This window comes from Cavia porcellus, unplaced genomic scaffold (assembly GCF_034190915.1).
Source record: "Cavia porcellus strain 051 isolate PalLab524CR breed Dunkin Hartley unplaced genomic scaffold, mCavPor4.1 scaffold_25, whole genome shotgun sequence".
Taxonomy (NCBI): Eukaryota; Metazoa; Chordata; class Mammalia; order Rodentia; family Caviidae; genus Cavia; species Cavia porcellus.
This window is the reverse complement of record NW_026947508.1, coordinates 46001706-46022533: the sequence shown is the minus strand read 5'-3', so window position 1 is coordinate 46022533 and position 20828 is coordinate 46001706. Positions and strand designations below refer to the sequence as shown.

The 20828-nt window shown below is 36.4% G+C and overlaps 1 protein-coding gene across 10 annotated transcripts in view; it reads right to left on the bottom strand.

The window, feature by feature from the left end:
* Osbpl9 (oxysterol binding protein like 9) overlaps positions 1-20828 on the bottom strand; it is a 173797-nt gene that overhangs the window by 18440 nt on the left and 134529 nt on the right. For 6 of the 10 annotated variants that reach the window (XM_003463061.5, XM_063236500.1, XM_005000521.4 and 3 more), the window contains 7 exons: positions 19168-19263; positions 18536-18583; positions 17296-17325; positions 16050-16100; positions 8095-8133; positions 3356-3446; positions 2237-2341 (listed from right to left, as the gene is read on the bottom strand). In XM_003463061.5, the coding sequence (XP_003463109.2) occupies positions 2237-2341; positions 3356-3446; positions 8095-8133; positions 16050-16100; positions 17296-17325; positions 18536-18583; positions 19168-19263 (460 nt within the window). Of the gene's footprint in view, positions 1-2236; positions 2342-3355; positions 3447-8094; positions 8134-9003; positions 9122-16049; positions 16101-17295; positions 17326-18535; positions 18584-19167; positions 19264-20828 lie in introns of those variants that run through there. The other 4 variants (XM_003463060.5, XM_063236501.1, XM_003463062.5 and 1 more) reach the window with 2 other exon arrangements.

Sequence of the window (20828 nt, the reverse complement as noted above, 5' to 3'; positions counted from 1 at the left end):
CTTCTGCCAAAAAGTAATAATGTTTATTGTGGAAATTCCACGGATTGCTCACAGTAACAAATAACTTTTAGTTATTTTTTTCCCTCAGTATGAGAAATAAACACTCTCTTACTGAAACAGGAAAAAGCAGACCTGTAGTTTCAAATAAGTAACAAGCAAATACCCTAAGTTAGGATGGCGAACCCTTTAGAGCTTTCAGTGATGACAGAAGCCTGCAGAGACATGTTTGCCACCACTGGCTTAGGGGATCACAGAACTGCCAACGCAGCTAAGAAGATGTATTTCAGAGTGAACTGCACACCGGTGGGCATTTCCTCAGGAACGCAAATACCATGATTTCTTAGGTGTTCCTTTATTTCTTTTTTTATGTTAGTAAGAAAGAGAAAGGAAAGGTAGAGATAAGGAAAGTCAAGGTAGAAATTACATACAAATTTTTAAAAATTTCCTTAAACCCATCTATTTTAAAATGTTAGTAAAACTTGAGATACCTTCTTTTAAAAATTATTTTGGAAGATAACCACTTTGTGTATGTGTGTGTGTGTTGTTGTTGTTGTTTTCTCAGAAGTTAATCTTTATTTTTGGGAAATAATCCACACTAAAATTCATAAACACATGAAAAGGCTCCTCAGATTTTCAAAGTTAGTCATTAGTTTCACATAGTTCCAAACGACAAATGTTGGCTGTTTTACAATTCTAAAAAGAATGTCTTATGAAACCCAAGTTAAAATTACAGGGACAATTTCTAACGTGAGTAAGATATGACACAGTTTATGAACTACAGAAGCCAGTGAAAAACATTTCAACCTTGTTATTCAAAGTGCTTTATCAGCATTTCCCCAAGAGCTTCAAGAGCAGCTATGCTCAGAAAAGCTGTGACAGAATGTTACAATTTTTTTGTCTGTGAAAATTCAGAGGGCATCTGCCCAGCTGTTAGACAGTAAATACCAAGTAACAAAACAGCAATAGTGCCTACAGTAAGGCAAAATTTTAAGATCTTAAAAAAACATCACATGGCAATTTCTCATTACTGCACAGGCACAGTCCCCTCATAAAAGAAGTCCATGGAGGAGTAAGAGGGACGAGTTCCCACTTACTCAGAGTGGTTCTGGTTTTGGCTTCTAAGTTTAACAGGATCAAAAGCAACTAAGTGTTTCCTGGAGTTCTACTTTTTTAGTTAGTATAATGTAAATTTTGTAAATTTTAAACCAAGAAATAAATCTGGTATCTGATTTTTTCTCTGTAAAATTAGAGAAAAAATATAGTATTTCTAAACAAATTACAGAAAAATAAATTTAATTGTCCTTTTTCTGCCTATAAAATTGGAAAAATGTGAAACAAACCACTCCGAAGGCGCTGCACACATCATCAGTGAAGTGCAAAATACTTGAAACGACTAACTATCCATCAGTGGAAAAACATCTGCTCAGAAAAGCTGTGAAAGAATGTTACAAGCAAGTGTGTGGCTGTATACTTATAATTCTGGCTACTGGGGAGGCTGAGCAGAGAATTTTAAGTTTCAGACAAGCCTGAGCAGCTAGATTATTGAAAAAATAAAAAGGGCTTGGTTGGGGAATAGTTCACTGGCAAAATGCTCTCATGAAGCCCTGAATTCATTCCCCAGTACCAGGGAGACTAGAATGCGACAGACCACATTATGTAAACATGAAAAGCTCTCTAAATTCTCTACAAAAAGGAATCGGACACCGAAACATAAAATCCCATTCAGGTTAAAACAAATTATACACTAGAGGTGCAAGCAAACGTGTGCAAAGACTCTCAGTCTTTGCTTTGTATATTTCTGTACTGTCTGATTCCTTTACAAAAGGAAAGTACGCAATTCTAATGAGCAAATTTTGTAAAATAATTCAGTATAGATCCCACAAACAATTCTTTTTTTGTCTTTTTCCTTTTTATCGGTACTGGGGATCCAACTCACGACTGCCTGCTTGCAAGGCAGGCACTTATGCCACTGAGCTAAATCCCCAGCCCCCACACAAACAATTCTTAAGAACACAAACAAAACACTATAATGTATTATTTTATTTAAACAATAGTGACTTACTAAAGCTCCTGGTTCATTCACAAAGGGAATCACTTTGTGTATGGAACCTTAACCTAAGCTATCACTAATAGTAACATATATCACATTTCTTCCAACCTTCCCCATCAGCAGACAAACATAAATCTCAAACGTTAATGGAAAGCTATGAGAAGGAAAAGTCACACGAGTCCGTACCTGTACTATTTGGTGTTGGAGTCTGGTGATGTCCCAAAGCACCTAACACAGGCCCAACGGGTAGGGAAGATGGACGCTGCTCTGATTTACACAGCGGGGCAGGTTCTAGGTTGAATATGTGAAACAAGTTAGAGAAAAGCCAAAGGTACACTGTATTATTTGCAATTACTTGGCATTCAAAATCCTAATGAGCAGAGATTTCTGAAACAGTATTTGCTTAAGGCAAGTTCTGTGATAAATTCTCTCTGGCTTTCCAGCATCTGATTCAGTGTTGACATGCTACAGAGCACACAAGTGGGACAATGTGAGACCAGGCACAATGGGCTAACGTTCCAGGAAGACTGCTGTGTAAAACCAGTAAATGCTGCTGATAAGCTATTTCTAAGTCTTGTATAACACAGAATCTGAACCAGGTCAGTTTTTAGTCCCCTAAGAAAGTATTAAGCTTGTTCTCTTAAGGAGAAAAACTCTATGAAAGGATTTCACATACTATCAGTCAGTATTTCAAACAAGATTTTTCCTTTTATAGAGTGTGGCTTCACTATGTCATCACTGAGAACACAGAAATGTTGGATACAACGAAGATCCAAAAAGTATCACTGTACCTAAGCATTAAGCACTCTTTTGTAAGTTTTTTTTTTTAAAAAGCAGTACTTGTTGCTCTATTCTTAAAAATACAGGCATCATTTAATTAGAAGACATCATGAATTTCGCTGTTTTTTCATTATCTTAAAATCCACTGTAAATAAAACATTCATACTTTTTAGATTATAAAGAATACTCAAAGATTGAATGTTCCAGGATTATTCCAAGGTTATTTGCTTGATACCCATGAATTCTGATTCACACAATTCTGTCTGCCCAGCAAAACCAAGTCTCAGCCACCATGCTGTCTTTCACCTTTGAAAATCCAAACCCCTTCCATCATACTTCAAAAGCCCCAACCCCAAAATACAGTAATCTTTTTTCCAGGTGCTTTTTAACGACATCATTTTTCTTTTGTGATTGCTGTATTTAAAACACAGAGGAAAAAAGTTATGATTACTACAATGATGCCTATAGATTACAGTCATTTGCTCCCTCATTATGAGTCTGTGACACATTTTTCCAAAACCATACCTGGAGGTAACACAGTCTGGGAAGGCATTGTGCTGATCACAGGTTCCAAGGGACTAGGTTGATATATTGCATCTACAGGGTTAATAGTGCTCTGAGATAAAGAAACACAGTATAGTTATTTTAATTGAATGTCCTTCTCAGGTTGACCCACCCAACTGAGTGAAATGCCCACATTTCTGACAGCAAAATCCTGAGAATAGCTATATAGACAAGTTGGTCAAAACGCAGAGAAAATGAAACATTTTTTTCTATACAGAGGTGCCAAGGTTTCTTCCAACAAAGCACAGTAAGGAAGGAAAAGATAAAGCTAAAGGAAAAACTTAGATGGAGCTGTAAAATAATGCACGAGACTTCAGACAACCGAAACACTAACTTATTAATTCAATACAGTGCTTTAACATTTTGTTTCATGTTAATCACCACTGAATCTATCAGGAGCTAAGGTACCTGTGTCACTAGGCTCCCCCACTTCCACTACTACCCCAGAACATGTCATAAAGAACAGGTATCCAGCTACAGATCACTCACAGGAAAGAGGCACCAAGGAAGGCTTTTCTTTGTAAGATTTCAAAGAAAAAGATATTGACATATGTATTAATAATTTTAAGAGGGAAAAAAGCCCAGGTCTCTGTAATTCAAAGCCAAGAAATTATTCTGACAGCAAAATGGCATTTTAAAGACAAAGCACTGTAACTTGTTTTGTGTGTGTATGTGTGTGTGTGTGTGTGTGTGTGTGTGTGTGTGTGTGTGTGTGTGTGTGTTTTGAGTGGGGCCAAGAGTCTAGATGAATTCGCAAAAACTCAAAAACACCTAACACTGAAAACCAGGTAAACAGCAAAACTTGTGTGGCATTCTTATTCAGCATCCATTAAAAAAATCAAGAAAGCAACTATTGGTATGCACCTGTACCGGGTTGAAGGCCAGCCTGGAAAAAATATCAAGACCCTGTCTTGAAAGAGAAAGAGAGGAAAAGAAAAGAAAAGAAAGAAAAGAAAAGAAAAGAAAAGAAAAGAAAAGAAAAGAAAAGAAAAGAAAAGAAAAGAAAAGAAAAGAAAAGAAAAGAAAAGAAGGGTGGGAGAGAGAATGAATAAGGAAAAGAGGAAGGGGAACCTGGCTCTGTGTGTGGCTCAGGACTACCTGGGTTCCAACCCCAGCAGGAGTAGAGTGTCATGTGGGAGCATCTTCTAACTAAACATTTACACATTATTAAATCAGATCTCTTAAATCAAGTGATTTGAACATAAAATTCTGATTATCACTATAACTGTCTACTTACCATAAATATCCTTACTGTTACGGTTTGTGTCTAGATGCTTCTAACTCCCCCCCAAGCCTTACACAGTCATAGATGGTGCTTTTTCAAAGGTGGCTGGATCTAGGGTGTGTGATTATTAAAGCAGTCCACTGATTGGTTTGCCACTGCCCTATTCCTGGTACCCTAGATACAATATTAAAAGGGGCAGAAAGATGTTGTTAAGGGCGCATGCTTGCTTTGCTACTTTCTCTTTACCATAAACTTGGAACAAGCTGATTATGGACTGAAACCTCTACAAATTGTGAGCTAAATAAAATAAATCTTTCCCCCTTTAGCTCGGGATGACAGGTGTTTTGTCTCAGCATTGAAAAAAGTAACTGAGACACTAACTGAAAGACACACTTATAGAAGATATCCTGTAAGCAATCATTAAAAATCAAAAACTTACCCTGACATGGTAGCACATGCCTATAATCCTAGGGGACTGAGGCAGAAAGATTGCCAAGACTTTGAGGCCGGCCTCAGCAATACAGCAAGTTTGAGCAACCTGATCTACTAGCAAGATCCTGTCTCCAAAAAAGTGGGAAAAATAAAATAAAATATCTAAATGAGTGGAATGTTCTGAAGCATTGAGAAAAGTATTAGAAACAGAGGCCTAGTATTTTAGTTCTTAAGAATCTGCAAATATTATTAGTTTTTCAGTCTAAAAAATGAAAAGAATCTGGATTACATACTCTTGAAGGAATTTCTAGTTATGATTCTATTTTTAGATGAGTCTGGGCACATTCAGGGGGGTATGGCCACAGACTATGATTTGATTATAACTAAACAAGTCCTGGAACTGTCTGGAACATAAACATCTTGTTACACAGTGTTTTTTTCTCAAGAACTATGTGCGTTAACAAAGGGAAACTCTTACTAGTAATGTCTCAGTCACAAGTCAGAATTGTATCTTTTGGATGTAATCTTTCCCTCCTTTCCATATAAAATGTTCTAACATTAGGCTTGCCAACCAAGGAAAACACTTTTAAATTGTCTGGCACTGTTAAACAAAATTATGGAAGACCCCTGGTTTGGACTGAGTTCCTGCACTAGACCCCAACAGACAGACCAAACTGAGATGGTCACTCATGCTAGATGTCACATAACCAAGCTGAAGCTTTAAGAAGCAGGTGGATCTCCAAACAGTCAAGCTTTTCCTCAGCATAGCTCTTCATTCTACCTGAATCAGCACAATAAAGTCCTCTCTACTTTAACCAGGTCATCATCAGTTTTGTGATAGTTCCGTTTTCTTCTTTCCACCTTACAAAATCCACCGTTTTATGAACTGCCCAGTAGGTCTTCCATCCATCTTAATACAATGAGAGGCTCCACAATCCATGAATCACAAATAAGAGGTAATCGCATCTATTTGTTATAATTTTGCCTTTTTTGACATCTGTATTAAAGGTACTTGTCTTTTCATTTTTGATAGAAAAAATATTCTACTCATCAGCAGTCTGGTCAATCAACCTCAGGCTAACATATGTGAAAAGTCAATGTGCAGAGCTTCAAAAGTGCAAACAATAATCCTCAGCCCTAATCCCCTGGGACATTAATGAAGTCCATACACAACAACATGTGAATTATGCATACGTTAGGTACATACAGCTAATGTTTACGGAATATTATCTGTTCTGTATCTTACACTAATATTCAGCTCTAGACACAGATGAGGAAAAGAAGATGCAGAGAGGATAGTTTGTCACTCATAGATGGTGAGTGGCAGGGTATTATGTAAGCCCCAACAGCCTGATCATAAACACTTCCTTTCTTTGAATTAAAATCTCTTACAGAAAAATGCAATAGCTCCTGAGCAAAGAATGTGAGCATGTTTGTTTTCAAGTTTAAATTTTCTTAGTATAAAATTTCCAAGAGTTCTTAATTGCAAATGATCAAACATTTCTGGTATGTTTTTATTTTAAAAAAGATCATGCCTATTCTTAAACAGAATTTGTATTTGAGGGCAAAGAGAAACGTCACTGCAAACACATTTCCTCAGGAACAGTCTTTCACAGGATCCTCTTCCACGCCTGCCACATCTCAGGCAGTAATTTATATTGTATAACTGTATTACAGAATTGTATCACACTGCCAGTGCTTGCACTTAAACAGAGAAATAGAAATTGCTACATTTTATTTGTATTTCAAAAAATTTTATGTGTTTTCTTAAAAAAAACACAACACAGACACCTAAATTTTCTGCTTTCAGATTTAAATCAAATGCAATGATAATGTGCTCATCCTTTCCCAGCAATCATGGGATGGTTTTGAAGATGCAAAAAATGTATTTCTAGGTCTCAGAAACATTGGCATTTGTAAAGTTTCAAGAGAAAAATAAAAGCTGCTTCCTGCTTCAGAACTAGTCTCAAAAGACTTAAGAGTTTATCAGAGGGGTCAGGGATTTAGCTCAGTGCCAAAAGCACTTGCCTTGTAAGTGCGCAGTCATGAGTTTGATTCCCAGTACCAATTTTAAAAAAAAGTGTGTGTCAGAAAACTAAAGTAACTCAATCTACAAATCTTCAAACTCTTAAGAAATTTTTATTTTCAGCTGAGAAATACTGACGAACTTTTTGGTTGATTTTTTTCATTTTGTTTTGTTTTTGAGACAGGATCTCACTGTGTAGTGCGGGCTGGCCTTGAACTCGCTTATACAGCCCAGGCTGGCCTCAAACTCACAATGATCCCTCCTGACTCAGCTTCACAAGTACTGGTAATACGGGTAGGTGCCACCACATCTGCCAAATTTTCAGATTTTTAAAGGGGAAGTTGAACATAAAGGATAAAAAGCTAAGAAGAAAGAAAGAAGAAAAATCTGTAAATGAAAGAATTCATGGGGCTGGGGGTTTAGCTCAGCAGCACAAGCTCCTGCTTGGCAAGCATGAGGTCGTGAGTTCAATCCCCAATACCAAAAAAAAAATTTTTTTTTAAATTAAGAACATGTTGTAACTTGTTCCAACAAGAATGTAACAGTGACAGATCACACAATATATAAAATCTAAAAATAAGGATCTATAAACATATTTAAGTAGACTAAGGAATGTTTCAATACTGCATTCTTTCCCTTTGCTTTCATCTCAGAAAAAGAAGAAATTTGACAAGAAACAAAGCACAGTGCAGAAACAAAGCACAGTGTGTTATCATTTCATTGTAAAACCTGAGCTGACATACCATGATTACCCTCCAAGTTAACGCATGCAAAGTCACTTAATCAGAACCAATATTTAGAATACTTTTAAGATTGCTGTTCCCCTCCAAATGACTGTGAAAGATGGCCAACTTTAGGAGCTCAAAGGAAATTGCAAGAGTTAAAAAGAAAAAGCAGTGAGGAGTGCAAAGAAGAATTTGCGTTGAAAAAATGAGTACAAATTCAGGCTTCTCGTGACATGACTGGTTATAAGGCTCTGCAGAAGTAAAAGAAACAGAAAGATTAGATTAAACTTACTATAAGTCCATCTGCGTGCATCTCCGCATTACTCTGGTCCTTAAGGAAAAACGTTAAAAATATTAACTTTATTCTACATTTAAGTAACTCTATGTACCTTTCCTACTAAGGAAGCTTATCTCACTAGGTAAAGTAATAACGTAAGAACACTACTCTAATTCCACTATGATTTTAATTCCATTAGTACATTCCTAGCCAAACATAACTATCACTGCTACACAACAACTAATATCAGTAACATGATAATTATTTTTCTATGGAGGCATTTAATTTTGTTGAGGAAATACAAATATAGTCACAAGAGAACTCAGAATTAAAAGCAGAGATAATAAGTTTAGGAGTAAAGATCCTCAAAATCTCTAAGTTTAAACTTTATGGTAAGAATTATGTCAACTCCTCACGGTTCCCAAACTCTTACTGTGTTCTGAAGGTATAATAATCATACACCTTGAAAAGATGCATACAATGTCACATATTTCTGATTACTGGCCTTAGAACTGTACTTTTCTAGAGATGTTCTGATTTTTGCTTCAACACAGGTACAGTACTCATACAAGGATGATACAACACGTAATATACATGGTAGCTATTTTGCATATATTAATTCATTAACTACCCTACAACACAGGTACTATTATAATTCCTACTTGACAGATATAAAAACTTATAGAGGGAGCCAGCATTCTAATATAGGCACTCTTGTTGTAGAATTCACACTCTTAACCAGCATGCTATCTTGCCTTGCCTCTCCAAAGATATACTTGAGTAAGAGGTGGAGAGCTGTGTATGCGCGAGTGTGCACATGCACACACATGTAACTGCACGTGAAGGCACCCATGTGTACCCCGCACTCTTCTATCCTCCTCCTTCCCCTTCTACTCTGCCAGGCTCCTGGACCAGTGCCCATACATCTGCAAGGAAGGAGCAGGCTTTGGACTGCCTCATCTGATCAGGAATGGAAGAGTACTTCCCGGATAGACTAAGTAATGATCAGGGATCAGGGGATGGCCTATGTGATGAGAGAAACCTACAAGAGAAAAAAGAAATCTTTTAAAATATTCGAAGGTTATACTGTATGACTGATATATTTTTACAACACTACAACCTAAGAAAACTATTCTTTTTGGATTTCCTAATGTTCATTCACATACATGGTATCTTTATCTTTAAGAGGTTCTTATGATTAAAGGAGAAATGTAGAGTTTTTATTTGGGGGAGGTGCTAGGGATCAAACTCTGTGCTCTGTGCATACTAGGAAAGAGCTCGACCACTGAGCTATCATATCCCCAGCCCAGGAAAGTGTTTTTAAATAAATTACAAAGTTTAATATAAAAATCTATTTTGTTTGTTTTTTAGGCAGGGTTTCCCTATGCAGTCCAAGTTGGCCTTGACCTTGCTGTCCTCCTGTCCCAGCCTCCATAAAAGTTGGGATTATAGATGTGCTCTACCACACTTCACTTAAAACCCACTGTAACTATTACTTCATTTTGGCTTTTTGAGACAGGGTCTCACTACATAGTTCAGGTTGGCCTCAAACTTCTAGCAATCCTCCTGTCTTAGCTCCCATCTCAAAACAATTATCTTTTAGTATTATAGACACAATATATTTAAATAAGATGTTTAAAGTTTTAACTCTATCCTAGCTGAAAGCCTTCAATTTTAATAGAAACCAGTCGTTAGTCTTGGTTTTTTGTTTTGTTTTTGTGACAAGGTCTTGGTGTCAAACTGTCCTGACCTCACTTATGTACACTAGGTTGGCCTTGAAGTTATGATGATCATCCTCCTGCCTCAGCCTCCAAAGTGCTGGGATTACAGACATGTGCTACCATGCCCAAATTGATTTTAAATTTAAGAGCTGAGTTTTGATCTCATTTACAGACACAGACAGACAGACACACCCAGCACTAAGAATTTAACCCAGGGTTTCATATGTGCTAAAGCAAGTGGTCCACCACTGAGTTACATACACCCCAGTCGTTGAATACCTGATTCCTTCTTGCTCTGGAATGGTGCGAATGCTAGCAGATAAAGCCCATATGACAGGCCTCCTGCAAACATGCTAGGCACAAAGTCTCTAGCAAGCTTCCCTGTAGACATTTCACATGTACATGTGTTGCTACGATCTGCCATTGGAGTAATAAACACACCTTTTATAAGTATACAAGAAGACTTGGAAACCTGTGCTTTACTTCCTCTGGATTTTTTCCTTATGTATCTTTCCCTTACATTGCTTTTTGCTGTAATAAATCAAAGCTCTGAACCTTTCTATCTAATCTTCAAACTTAAGAGTTGTTTTTGCGAACCCTTAGCACAGTACATATGCCACTACATAATTCAAACTGGTATTTTCCCTTTTACATGCACAACTGAATTAACTATATAAAGTATCCAAAGATACAGTAATTCTGATTTTAGAAATATCTGAAAAAGAACAATTAAAATTTCTTGCTCACTTGATGCAATTTTAGTTTTTCTTCTGTTTCTAAACATTAAACTGACCTTTCTAAAGTCTTGGAAATATCACACATATATCAATCTTAAATCTTCCCAAGTGGCCTATTGAAAGGCAGGGATGCTGTCATCTACTGGTGAACCTAAGTGCCTTTCTGTCTCAGTACAGGCTGAGCAATTATATGGCATTTCCAAAATGCCACAAATGTTTCTTTGCTTTCTTAGAACACGCTGACAAAGTCCCACAGCCACAAGGACTGGATGAGGGTCTGTGAGGCCACCAGACCAACTCCCCAGCCATGTAAGCAAGCCCTTGTGCAAGGAGACCCTCCAGCCCAAACAAAGCCACCACAGGTGAGGGTGAATTAAGTGGAGACAAGCTGGGAGGCCTGCATGGACTTTACATCTGTGAATAAAGCAGATGACTGCAGCAATTTCAAGACACTCAGTTTTTGGATGAGCTGCTTTCACAACAGGAGTCTGCTGATATGGTACATTAAGAAAACTAGCACTTCTGGGGCTGGGGATTTAGCTCAGCAGCATAAGCACCTGCCTTGCAAGCAGGCAGTTGTGAGTTCGATCCCTGGTACCGATAAAAACGAAAAAAAAAAAAAGAAAAAAAAAAACCTAGCACTTCCTATTCTGGTATAGCTTAAATAAATTACTGAACAGCAGATAAATTTATGCCCCAAAACGTTCTCAATTAGCACTTCTATGTGCTATCTCTAGAATAATCTAAATCAGGATTTATCACATGTGCTACCAATGTGGTTTTTGTAAGCCAGGATCAAATCTAGATGTACTCACAGACATGAAAGTTTTCATTATCATTCATTCCAGTCAGAAACTCTAGGAATTTTGTTCTATTATTACACATTGCTTATACTCTTTTTCTCCTCCCTCTTCTATCCTTTTTCACTTGTTCTGTTTTTGCTTTAGAAATAAACTGCAAGTTGTCTTTTATTGTGGCTAAAGCAAAATCATACGTTTACTGAACCACAGATTCCAATTAATTCAATATGAATTATGTTAATAAAACAAAGAAAGAATCCAGTGCTACTTCCCACTTAAATTATGTATTTATTTGGTAGTTAAGTCCCTCGTTCCTACATGAGAACACAAGAGCTAGCCTCTTTTTTGGAACACAACAGCATGGCCAAGATCTGGAAACACAGGAGGAAAGACATGAATACCACATAATCTGGAAAACTTCTTGACCACATTTCCAAACTCCTGTTGTTTTTCAGTACTGAAGACGGAACCCAGGGCCTCTGTACTGAGCTCCAGCCACAGTTCCTTTTTTATTTTGACACAGGGTCTTGTTAAGGAAGTCAGTCAGGCTAGGTAGTCCTGAATGAACTTGCCTCAGCCTCCCAGTGTTCTGGAATTAAAGGCATGCATCACCCTGCCCAGCAAATTCCAATATTTTTAAAACATGCCTATCGTTTAAAACAACAAAACACACTCCCACTTCCCTAATGAGCAGAGTGAGCTAGTAAAAGCTCTATTAAATATATGCTCACTTTAATTATATGATGAGAAGACATTTTCTAATTCAAGTTTTATGAGATTCAACAACTGGATATCAACACGAAAAAAGCAAAAACAATGAATCTGGACCTCTATTTCTCATATCATAAAAATCAACTCATGGATAGTAGATCTAAATGTAAGTCAAAATTGTAAAATACAGGGTGGGAGGCAGGGATTTAGCTCAATGGCATAAGCACCTGACTGTCAAGCACAAGGTCATGAGTTCAATCCCCGGTATCCAAAAAAAAAAAAAAAGTAAAACTTTTATACTTTTGGGTTAAGTAATGATTTCTTAGGTATACCAACAAAGTCATAAGCAATAAATGACTGGTGCTTATGAATGGTGGTGTATACTTTTAATCCCAGCCCTTAGGAGGCTGAGGCAAGAGGACTACTGTGAGTTTGGGACCAGTCTGGGCTACGTAGTGAGTTAAAAGCTAGCCTGCGCTACATCGCAAGAACCTGTCTCAAAAAACAAACACAAAAACAACAGAGAGATTGACAAATTGGACTTGATCATAATTTAATAATTTTGTGCTTCAAAGGACACTATCAAGAAAATGGTAAAACAACTCACAGACTTGAACAGAAAAACTGTACATGATGTATCTACTAGGACTTATATCAGCCCCAAATACGAAAGGTATAAAATTAAGCTCACTTATCATTCTGGGATCTTACATGGCGATGTCTTCCCCAAAGAAGCTGGCACCAGTTTTTATTAATCTGTCAGTGAATAAAAGTCCTCCAAAGTATACATAACAATTTGTATTTCTACTGGACAGAAGTTGTCTCTTTATCAACATGTGATAAAAAACATTTTAAAATTTCAAAACTTGTATCATCAATTAAAAAAATTAACGAATACATATTTGGAGATTATATGCCCTAACCCTAAGAACATCTGAAACAGTAATTTATATGGGGGGACTCACAATACTGTTAAAGAGATGGGCACTATCAATACCTCTATTACATACCACATATAAATCAAAAGCACAAAGATGATAAATGAATTCACTCAAGTGACAGAAATGAGATTCAAAGAGTCTGAGCTAAGATTATGCAAACCTGGGAGCTGGGAATATCACTCAGTGACAGAGCTCTTAGCTGGCATATCTGAGGCCCTGGCTTCAAGTCCCAGCACAACATGTGTGAAAAAGGTACCAAATGGCACTTTTCAGTTCTACTTTAAAACATTACCTCTTAGACCAAGGATACAGCTCAGCGGCACAAGTGCCTTCCTGGCATGTATAAGGTCTTGAGTTCCATTCCAAGTACCAAAAAAAAAAAAAGCTCCTAGTCACAGATTAACTGTTTAGATGTTCCAAAAGATTAATTTATAAGAATGATCATCACAGTACAGTAAAGGTGACTAAAAAAATCATTCACTAATTCAGTTATCCTATAATCTACCATGGGGCAGGCAACAACTGCAGGCACTGAGAATACAGTGATGCTGTAGATTGAATATCTGTGCTCCTCCAATTCCTCTGCTGAAGCTCCACTGCTTAAGTGGCTATATTCAGGTGAGGGGGACATGGTTCAGTAGGATCAGCAGTCTTAGACAAGAGACACCAGAGCACCTATGTCTCACTCTGTGTATCACATCAAGGGGAAGCTTCTGAAAACACAAAACATAGCATCTGAACACCCAGAAGGGAGCGCACAGTGCAAACTGAAAAGCCCAGAGCCTGGCCTTCAGCTTTCAGAAGTGTTACAAAAATCACTGTATTGGTGAAGCCACTCAGTGTGAGATGTTCTGTCCACATGGACACAAGTGTCAGACAAACAAGATGCCTGTGGAGCTCACTCTTTCAGAAAAAATAAGTATGTAAGTAAACAAAGACATCCCCTGAGTTTGGCCGGTGATACACATAAAATAAAAGAAACTAGTGGAAGTTAGAAATTATTTTAAATAAAGTACTCAGGAAAGTCTTTCCAAAGGTATTTGGTGAGGCATCAATTTGAAAAGGAGAGTCAGGAAGTGAGTACAGTAGGAGCCTACCTTGGTTTGTAGAAGAAATGGCCAATACTAAGAACTGAGACGAGAGAGCAGTGATGGCTCTGATGACATATTATCCTAAAAAGCTTAGATTTCATTCCAAGAAAGATGGGAAAGCACTAGGTACATTTGTGCCAGCAGAAGATACAGTTGGATTTAAATCAGGTTTAAAGATGCAAGGGGCTGGGGATTTAGCTCAGTAGCATAAGCGCCTGCCTTGCAAGCAGGCAGTCGTCAGTTCGATCCCTGGTACCGATAAAAACGAAAAAGAAAAAAAAAAAAAAAGATCCAATGTTCATTTAGGATGTAAACATAATTTGAAACAAAAAGCCTTAGCAACAATTAAACTTCCTTCAAACTCCACTTAATTGGCCCTCGCTTAATCAGTATGAAGGACCCTGAAACGTACATCAAGCTGAGTTACAGACGGGCTGAATATACAGACTGAACTGCCTAAGTTCTTGAAAAGAACTTCAGTAATTTCAAGTGTAACATATTTTAAAGACAGAGAACACCAAAAATGTTCTTGATGGGTAGCTAAAAGGGAAGCTCTAATGAAATTGTGGGAACTGCAGCCACATAGCCATCTAAAGTCCTGAATGATTTTCGCAGACTACCCAACGTAGCCTGCATAGTAACAGCTCTTCTGCCTCCATTTTCCAGAGAAGGCAACATGATGCAATAAAACACTGTACCTGCTCCCTCACATCAGGGATGGTGTACTCACCAGTCAGTGATCTACGGGTTTTGGCTAACTGTAGGTGCCCTCCATTCACCCAGGTAATCTTGAGAGCCAAGAAAACTAAAGCAAAATTCTTACCCTTCCCACATCTCTAAGCCTTTGTCTTAGCTTTATTCTGATTCTCAAAAGTAGAAGCAAAAGTTTACACACATAGGAAAGGAGGCACAATGGTCAAGAATCTCCAGAAGGTAAATATAAGCCCTAAATTCTGACAGTTTACCCTAACAGTAAGAATAGTCTCAAAAGAAAATGACATCCCGGGGCTGGGGATTTAGCTCAGCGGCATAAGCACCTGTCTTGCAAGTAGGCAGTCATGAGTTCGATCCCCGGTACTGATAAAAATGAAAAAGACAAAAAAAAAAAAAGACATCCCTTTCCTTTAAGTTGAACAGCCTTATTATCCAAACAAAAATGGACTATCCCATGCTACTGTGTCATTAGCAATGCTAGGGTTAGAACAGAAGTCTCTATAACTGGGCAAATGAATATATATTAGCTAAGTAGATCAATAGATAAAAACTTACACAAATGACACTCCCAAACCCAGTTGCAAAGCTGTCTATTTGCCCTGTTCTGGCTACTGGCTAGAGACAGACATACTCAGGGAAAAAGAATGAGGGAAAAACATTTTTAAAAAAATGTTTTCAAATAAATAATCTTTTTTGAAAGTTTCAGGCAATAAATATTAGAGTATGAGAACTTTCTTTTTCAGAGAAGCAAAAAATATAACATGAAAATTTTAACCTACAATAATTCAAAACACAGTTTCATGAATAATAGAACACCAATTAAAGTATTAGTTCATTAATGTAGTTTACCATTCAAAAGTAATTTTAACACAGTCCTAAAACACTTAAAAAAAAAATCTCTCTTTTGCTCTCAATGGGGCTGAGGAAAATAATTTTGCTAAAACTTAATGGCTTTTATCTTCTCAGAGAAACAGATGGCCCAGGTTCAAGGTGCTATAATGGATAAAATAGGAAGAAAGAGTGAGTCAAATTTGCCCCCTTCCTCCCTTAGACACCATAAAATACTGGTAGAAACCAGATGCATGTAGGAAATATAACACATAAACACAAAAATTGTTCAACAAAATAAGGAGCCCATTAAATCATTTTATTGTAGAAAGGTAGTATTATAGAATGAAGTCTTGTGGCTATTAAAGAAAAAAATGCCATTTTAAAATCCATGACATGAAGGTAATCAAAAGTGAAATTTACTTACTTTAGCAATTTGCAGCAATACAATGCAGTGTTTAATTGATTCTACCATGCTCTACAAAAAACAAAACACTGGCTTTAGGATCTTGCTTCAAATAAAATGGTCATATGATATTAAAGAATAAATTCAGTCCAGGTAGCCTATACTACACAACAAATAACTTCTGGATATCAGTGAGTTCTGATATGCTGATAGGGTCAAATGAAGTTATCCATTAGCAATGCTGTGAAGGAATGCTAAAACACACTGTTCATTTATATTGAATAGCATAGTAATTTTCAACACCCAAAAGAAAAACAGATGCAAGTCTGATTAATTTTCATATTGTGGATCAATAGCAACTCCACTACACTTAAGGTTCATGGAAGTATGGGGAATAAAAAAATCCCATCAAAATATTAATAACCTATAATACTATCTTGCCTGCTTTAAGAGACTTTTACCAAGATACGAATCTCACCCCTAATCTATCAGATTAATGTCATGTCAGTACATTCCAAAACCTGAATCACAACATATTTTAAGAAAGAGAATATAAACAAATTGAGTATTCCTAACCCAAAATCCCAAATCCAAAATGCTCAAAAACCTATAACTTTCAGAATGCTGACATGATGCTTCAAGTGAAAAATTCCACACCTGACCTCAGGTAGGAGGTTACCCTAAAAATATAGGCACATTAGAAGTACTATTTTAAGGGGCTGGGGATTTTGCTCAGCGGCATAAGCGCCTGCCTTGCAAGCAGGCAGTCGTGAGTTCGATCCCTGGTACCAATAAAAAGGAAAAAGACAAAAAAAAGAAGTACTATTTTAGAAAATGATATACAGGCTATGTGTATGAGGTATATATTAGACACAAATAAACTTCATGTTTATACTTGGATTTCCTTCCCATGACTATCTCACATTATATGTAAATATTTCAAATGCCAAAAATATCTGAAATTAGAAATTCTTTTGGGTCCTAGGAATTTCAGGTCAGGTATACTCAACCTGTATTGTGCAGGCATGACAACTTTTATCCAAGAATCTCATACAGACAAGATCGGAAACATAAAATGGCATATGAAGTCAATTTCAGCTAGAGAGATTTTAAAATTAAATTCCCTCAAACAATAATACAATTCTTAAATGTGCCTATAAAATGCATAAAATACCTCAGTTGTTCTTATCAATAGTAGTGTTGTAAAATAGGAAATTGTAAATCACCATCTAATGGAAAATCAGGCTATCAAACACATATAACTTACATTTGTTGTCTCTTTGAGTGTTTCGATTTTCTGTGAAAAATAATTTAAACAGAAATAATCAGAAACAAACAGTTACCCTTTTTTTGAGACAGGGTCTTGCTATGTAGTTCAGGCTGGCCTTGAACTTGTAGCAACCTTCCTGCCTCAACCTTGTTAAGTGCTAGGATTACAGATGTGTGCAAGCACACCTGATTATTTTTTACTCATTAGCCACTTAAAGAATTTTACCAGAATATAGCCATTATTGTAAGTGGATATAGTTGGGAAGAAATTATTTTTGTTATTTTTGTTGTTGTTGTTATTTTCAATCTAAATAAAATATTTAAATAAAAACTCCAGACATTCTCAGACCTTCTTAAACAAAATTCATATGACTCAAGATTTATAAGAATAAAGTAAAATATTATTTCTTTCCTGAAAACAAATTCCATCTTTTCTATAGATTTCATTATGTGATTTCAGTATTTTTTCCCAAATTACCTTAACCTTTCCTGTTTTTTTTACTTTGTGTTACTTTTTCCAAAAGTAACAATTAATGGAAGGTAACTCAGAACATGAGTTATTATTGGTCTAGAACAGTCAGATGGCATGGCTTCCACAGTCAATGGAAAGGCAAAATATTAGTGATGCCTCAGAAAGACTAAGCCCAAGAGACAGAAAATGTGATTTAGAAAAGAGAAAGCAATATGCACAATGACATGATATATGTACAAAATTCAAGGGGGCTTGAAATGTAGAACCACTTGTTTATTCATATGTTGCTGCTTCTTGTTTATTCTAAAAATACTTGGTCATTAGTTATTACTATATGAATTAACCACATGTAAATTTAATAAAAATCATTTTCTATTTGCACATTATGGGCAAGAAAAAACTTACTACTAGGAATATGGGACTTACAAAAAAAGAATTAATGTTTGCACATTACCCTTTTAATTATCAAACTGTAACAGATATTTACCAGAAAACTCCTGAGTCTATATTACGTAATAATTAGTCAGTAATATTACTCTACGAGTCAAAATACTGACAGAGGAAGGAGTAAGGGAAAGTAAAAGAATTAAGACATGCTATGCACATGCACCAACCAACACACTAGTGATACAAACATAATAATATGTAGTCAAAATACTGAATTAAATACTGGACTAAACAGAAAACAAAAATAATGATGTAATTCTGTTGTTTCTCCAACACACTTCTGGACTTAAATTTTTTTGGTAAAAATCATAGAAGTTACCTTTCTCTGTTCATCATCTTTACAGTTTTGAAGCTTGTCGTCAAAAAGCTACAGGATTTAAAAAAAAAATGATTATAGTATCAAGCCACATTAGTACAATGTGTATATTTACTAAACATGGGAACCTACAGTAATCCTTAAACACACTTTGGGTGAGTGGGGTTACCAGAAATCAAACTCAGGACCGCTCCCTTGCCAGAGAGGTACTCAGCCACTGAGCTAAAATCCCCAGCCCCTTAAACACACTTCTTACATGGATGATTTGTAAGTATTTTCAAGACCATGCAGTTTTTTGTTTTCTTAAGTCATGGTCTGTTTTTCAAGGCATTCAATTGTATGAATGAATGACTATACAAAGTTAAGGCCAATCATTCAGGTAGGGTTACAAACAAAACACAAGATTTTTAAGAACTTAAAAGTATTGATTCAAACTCAAATTTTCTGTTTTAATCAATTGAACTCCTTTTTCTTCCAGAACCTCTACTTTTAATTTATTTAAAAGCAGAAACTGCAGGAAACTATTTTAGCTAGAATAAAGGAGATAAACAAGTCATCCTCCTATACTCCTCCCCCAAAATGTAAAAACCAATGTTTTACTTTATATAAATTCAATATGTAAAGTAGTACCATACCTTTAGTTGTTCTATCAAGATCTGTAGGTAAGCATCAGCCTCCGTCAGTTTTTTGTCAAAGTCTTGCACACTAGGAACAAACCCTGAATCTAAACCCTAGAAAAGAAGAAAATATGCAGTAAATTTATTGGCACCCAAGCAATGTTTACAATACACAGAATACTTCAGACACGAAATACTTCAATTTTAAAAATAGAAACAATACTTTTATATGAATATTGTAATAGGTCTACTTAAATAATCTACATTCTTCAAAAATAATGGTACTAATGTGCTGGCACGTGCCTGTAACACCAGCACTCTAGAAAGTTAGACCAAGAGGATCACAAGTTTAAGCCTAGTCTGGGAAACAGTGATGCAGCAAGAAAGACCTTGTCTCAAAAACAAAATGTAAAACAAAAAAACATGGTGTGGGGATGTAGCTCAGTATGAAGGCCCTGGATTCTGTCTCCAGTAACACACACATTGTGGTACATCAACTTTCAAGTGCTATTATCTTTTCATCCATTATATTTGCTGGTGGTCAAATAAAGATTTGCTGTTCAGAGTCTTTTTATTTTAAACCCAAATCTCCATAAATGGCTGCCACTCAGTACTAGAGCAGCAGTGATTTAGTTAATGGGACATAAAAACACCTAAATTATTACCGCCTCCTCTTCCCCATTTTTGGGTCAGTTTATTCCTCTATTCTCTTAATCTTAACTTCATATTTTCATATTCTTACTGTTTAGGTTTCCTATTCCTATTCTTTAACCCACTCCATCAGCTCTATCCTTCTTAAAAAGGAAAGGACTCCCTTCTCAACAGCCCCCTTCTAGGTGAAAATGACAATACTTCTCTACTAACCAAACTCTCCATTTACTTTTGCCCGTGATATATAAACACCACACTTTGGACACAGTATAAATTTTAATTTATTTAGAAGACCCACTAATTTTTTTTCTAGGTCTAAAAGTCCAACTTTGACATGTGCTACTTTTTATATACCTATATTTAAGTTCCAAGAGCACAAAGGATTCCTATGTTTTAACTTCACACAAAAGAAATTCTGAGAGCTTAATAATCTCTGACTGAAAAACACACCAAATGTTAGGCGTAGAAGACAAAATAGAGAAAACTAGACTATCCGCTTGCCATATATGCATTCCCAGGTGTTACGCATTGTTAAGCAGGGGCGTAACGGTAAAGAACTGCCACTGTCAGAATCCTAACCCCACCACAGAATTTTGCACTAAATGGGTAAAATACAGTTCAATATACTCATCTCAACCCTGACCTTGTCATATTTTCCCTGCCTCTGATCAAAGCATGCTACACATTTTATACTCTTCCCCACTTTAGTAAACAGAGGCCAAAGTTTATTTCATGGTACAGCAATGCCTATCCTTGTATACATAACACTAGCTCAAAACACCAAACTGAGACAACAAGGTCTTGCAGAAGCAAAAATGGCTTAGCCACCTGGTTTCTAAATCCAGCTCAGTCACCAACAAGATATAGTACTGTGGCTCTCAATCTTAGGTCTTCTTACTTATAATACATCTTTCTTTTACTATGGTTAGCACAGCACCTATTTTATTTAATCAGACAACAATAACTCATCAATTAATAATATTACTACTGTTGTTCTCTAAAATTCTGATCCTAATCTTAAAAATTCT